This window comes from Phaethon lepturus, unplaced genomic scaffold (assembly GCF_000687285.1).
Source record: "Phaethon lepturus isolate BGI_N335 unplaced genomic scaffold, ASM68728v1 scaffold48694, whole genome shotgun sequence".
NCBI classification, from domain to species: domain Eukaryota; kingdom Metazoa; phylum Chordata; class Aves; order Phaethontiformes; family Phaethontidae; genus Phaethon; species Phaethon lepturus.
The window spans coordinates 319-4,591 of NW_010537949.1; the positions used below are offsets into that span (position 1 = coordinate 319).

Genomic DNA, 4,273 nt, shown 5'->3' on the forward strand with positions numbered 1-4,273 from the left:
CTACTGATGGCAGCTGAAAAGATGGCCTTTTGGGTAGTCCGCAGATGCTGCTTTGAATGCCGTAGGGACTGGAAGGGAAATTGCGCGCAGCATGTTTAAGTGCAAGTGCGGAATTTAGCAAGTCCTTCAAAGAGGAATGTGAATGAAAAAATGCACACTTACGTTCTGGCCTCTGATGAAACTTGATGCAGCAAGAAATTGCTGCTTGGAGACATGTTTTTTGTAGCACTTGCTTGCGTAACTTGCCACATCATTTCAGTGGCGGGTATTTCAAATAGTTTTCTTTCAAATAAGGGTCACATGCTGGTGCTTCTACTGTAGAAACTTATGTTTTTCGTTAAAAAAAAAAAACTTGCAGGTCGTAAGGCTAATTAACTTTTGCTGATAAATATTAATCTATTCAAGATCTTTGTGTGAGACTCTTACTTACATGTAACTGGTGTATTATATATACTTTCTTTGACTTTATACGTTATTTGTTTTGTAGGTTGAAACTGCAGTACTTAGTCTTAAACCTGCAGCAATGGGTAGAACTTACTTTGTTGAGGAAGCTATTGGGCAGTATCTTTCAGACCTCAGCACAGAATTAAAGCCTTATGTCACAGGCCTGTTAATAGGGCAGGTAAGTGTGAAATATTTGAAATCTGTTCCATTCATTCATGTTAAGAGGGGAAAACTCCTTTGGCCTTAATCATCTGGGATGAGTCCTTTAACATCAGATTGAGCTTGTATAGCGCAGGAGGGTGGTAATGTGACCAGAAGGGACTTCTGTAAACGGTTTGCGGTGTCAACCAACTGCTCAAGTCTTTTAAAATTGTCTTGTGAAAGATGTGACATACAGAAAACAAGTTAAGGTCTTAAAGATAAAACTTAGCACTGAACAAGGCTGTAAGGCAAAGCCTTAAAAATTGAGGAATTATTAAATTAATAAGGGAATTATTTTAGTAACAGGTTACTATAGAGTTTAACAATACCTGCTGTAAAGCACACCTTACAGTTTCTGTATTACTCACTATATTGTCAGACTTATTATCAACCTCATGGTATATTTGCTTATATTGATGTTTTTGAAAGTGTTCCCTGCAAAGAGACTATGTAATTCGGGCTGTTCGAACGCCTCCAAAGGAAGAGCAGAAGGAAGGCAACATCTGTCCTTCAAAACTAGCATCCATTGATGAAGAATGGATAACTACGCATGCCAGTCAGGTAGCGCAGTATAAGTTCTTGAAGGGGATGGGAGGAACAGAAAGGAAGTAAGACTTACAAAAACTACCTCATTGCTTCTGTAATCTCAAGCCTTTTTTCCAAAGTAAAAGAACCTTCCTAACCACACTAGGCACAGGTATTTTAAACCAAAATATCTGTCTTGTTTTCAAAGTTTATCATGAAACAGAGACTTGATAGCACCTTGCAAATTTTCTTGCTTTAGTCTTATGTTCCTGCATTTCAGAGGAACTTGTAGGTGAAAAACAGTCTTGCTTATTTAATTTCTACTCTTAGAATCATAGAATCTTTGGGGTGGAAGGGACCTTTAAGCTCATCTAGTCCAACCCCCCTGCAGTGAGCAGGGACAATGGGTACTTGTCTCATTAGAAATTTTTGATACATCAAGTTACATGGTTGCTAGATCTCTGATTCCTGTTAATACATGTTCATTTCTATTTTTAAGGTTTCTAGAATGCTTCCTGGAGGCTTATTAGTTCTTGGCGTATTTATTATTGCGACTCCAGAACTGTCAAAAGACAGTCAAAATGCTTTGCGCAAGGTAAGTATACTTTCTGGTGGAAAGGCAGGAATATCTGTAGGTGTGTAGCTGAATAATTTTCTATCACTCTCTTGAGCGTATATATAGTTGTTTTGTTGCTTTATTTCTAAAAGCACAAATGTTCTGGTTTAGATTTATGGTTTTGAGTCTGAAACCTCAGAAATCACTGTCCTGTAGTACTGTACCACAGCTTGTATTTGCTAACTTTTTGTTTCTTCTGGTGTTTGTTACTGCTATAGCAAATCTTACCGTATTTACTGAAAGGGGACATTCTAGCTTAAGGAAAATATCTTCCAGCTAAATCCTTGTGGCACAATTGTTAGTAGTAGTAGCGTGTTAGCTTTTTTTCGTCTGAATAAATTGTTCAGGTCAGAGATGCTTACAATAGTGAAATGTCTGTAGTTCTGATTCCTTTAAAAGGTGTGTCTTGTATAGAACTAGTGGTATTTGGCTTAGATGTGTGGGGTTATATTTAAAAACTACTTAAAGCGTGCTATTGCATGATAGACTTGAAATGCATTTTTGTTACTGTGTTGGGGCATCTAGTGCTACATTTAGTTTCTATTTTGTAGATGCAGGTTCATTTTATCGTTTTCATAAGGTAAGCCATGATGAGAGGTTTAAATGTGAGAAGGTTTTGAATCCAAAGGTCTGAGATTCAATTTTGGCAGTGCAATGCAACTGCATTTCAGTTGTGATTACAGAAACTAGTAACTAACAAAAAAAAAAGTGTGCTGTGTCCAGGCAACCAGTGATTTCTGAATGAAAATTTGTTTTTTTTTTAATTAGTAGCTGTTTTGCACAGCTGTCTTTCCAGATCATAAAATGATAGGCATAGACCTGTAATATTTTTGTAGGGAGAAAAGCATACAGGTAGAATATGTGAATCTGTGTTGCTTGGTTCAATTTATAAGGAAGCTGAATTGAGATTTCACAGGCAACTTTCAGTTTGGAGTAGTTGCCTATGAATCTTTGTTGAATGTTCTTCTAACGTGACATGTAAGCTTTATTTCCTTTTTATTATATCTATGATATATATCATACCTCATATATATATATATATGTCATATCTTTTCTCTATGATACCACTCAGGCTTAGAACTTTAGTGCGAGACTATTTTCCAGAAATTATAATGTACTACTTTTGTAGAACAAGCCACAGTACTTTTTTCGTCTTTAGCTAATCTTCTCAGTGGAAAAGTCCTTGACTAAAAGACGGCTCTGGAAACCCACTGAGGAGGAGGTCTCGGACAGAGCAGCTCTTCAAGTTTGTTCTGCTACAAAGAAGTATCCTTTATGAGCAAGATGTATGATAGAGACTGCTACCCCCAACCTTGTTTCTGTAGTTATTTCTGAATAAATGATGAATTGGGAGGGGGAAGTTGCTTGAGTTCAGGTAGGCACAGATCTTGCTTTCAGCTTACTGTTGAAATCATGGAGTTTTCTAATTAGCAATGAATAAGACTATCAACTCTCTTATCCGTCCAACATTTCCATCATTTTTTACTGTTAAGTTTGTGTGTGTGGTGGCATCAAATTATGCCTTCCTCAGTCACTTTTGATTCGCACAAATTGAGGAAAGCATCTAAAATGCTGTATAGCTTCTTGAGCTTGTTGTTACCAATGATACTTATGTGGAAGTGAGGAAGTAGCGGGCTTGTGGGATCTGTACTAGTGCTGCAGGAGAATGCTGGGTCTGTTGATAATGAGATAATGGAAGGAGAGAAAGCAAGGCTTTTCCTTAGATACATGAGAGAGATGAGGACAAATTGGTGCATTGGTGGTTTTCCCTGTGAATACCTATTGATCTTAATATATTTGTAGAGATGGGACAGCATCACTATGGTAGTTGGAGTTTACAGTCAAATGTTTTTCCACTTTTTTACACTAATGAAAGGTGAGAACTTTATTCAGAGCATCAGTTAGCTCAACAAGGAAGTTAAGACAAAGTTAATTGTGAATTGTTCTTACTCCTTTTTTTTTTTTTTGCTTTTCACTGGATCTTTTTCTTTAAGTAGCAAAGAGTAGTTTGCCGAACCTATGATGTACAAGATCCAAAGGTAAGCTCATCATCCTGTATGTCATATACAGCTTTTAATGCGTGACAAGTAATGTTTCAAAACAAAAAAATCTCTACTTGAGTTATACAGTGTTTTGTATAGATACTTTATTGCTTATTTCTGCTCTCAGAGTTCAGCTAAACCAGCAGATTGGAAATATCAGAGTGCTCTGTCTGCTTCCTGGTTAGCTTTGGACTGCACAGTAAATGTTAATATTCACATTCCACTTCTTGCTACTTCACCGAACCATGACTTGGAGAAGAATACCAAGGTAACTAACTGGCTGCACCAGCTGTGTAGTTGGTCCCTACACTACTTTTTCTGTTGAAAATTAAATGAGAAAGATCTGAATAGTGTGAGTAGAGGAGTAGGACTGATCATCAGAGAATGTTTGGCAGTTATTCCTCTTTTACTACAACCAAGAGTTGTAGTAGGTATCAAGGTTCAA

At 37.1% G+C, this 4,273-nt stretch overlaps 1 protein-coding gene across 1 annotated transcript; it reads left to right on the forward strand.

Annotated features, from left to right (window-relative positions):
• Positions 1-523: 523 nt before the first annotated feature.
• On the forward strand, positions 524-4,124 carry LOC104620417 (protein odr-4 homolog; the record flags this gene model as incomplete). The annotated part of the gene is made up of 6 exons (XM_010286623.1): positions 524-622; positions 1,075-1,206; positions 1,670-1,765; positions 2,946-3,052; positions 3,789-3,825; positions 3,956-4,124. Coding segments are annotated over exons 1-6 (640 nt in total), but the record flags the coding sequence as incomplete, so codon positions are not given.
• Between the last annotated feature and the right edge of the window lie 149 nt (positions 4,125-4,273).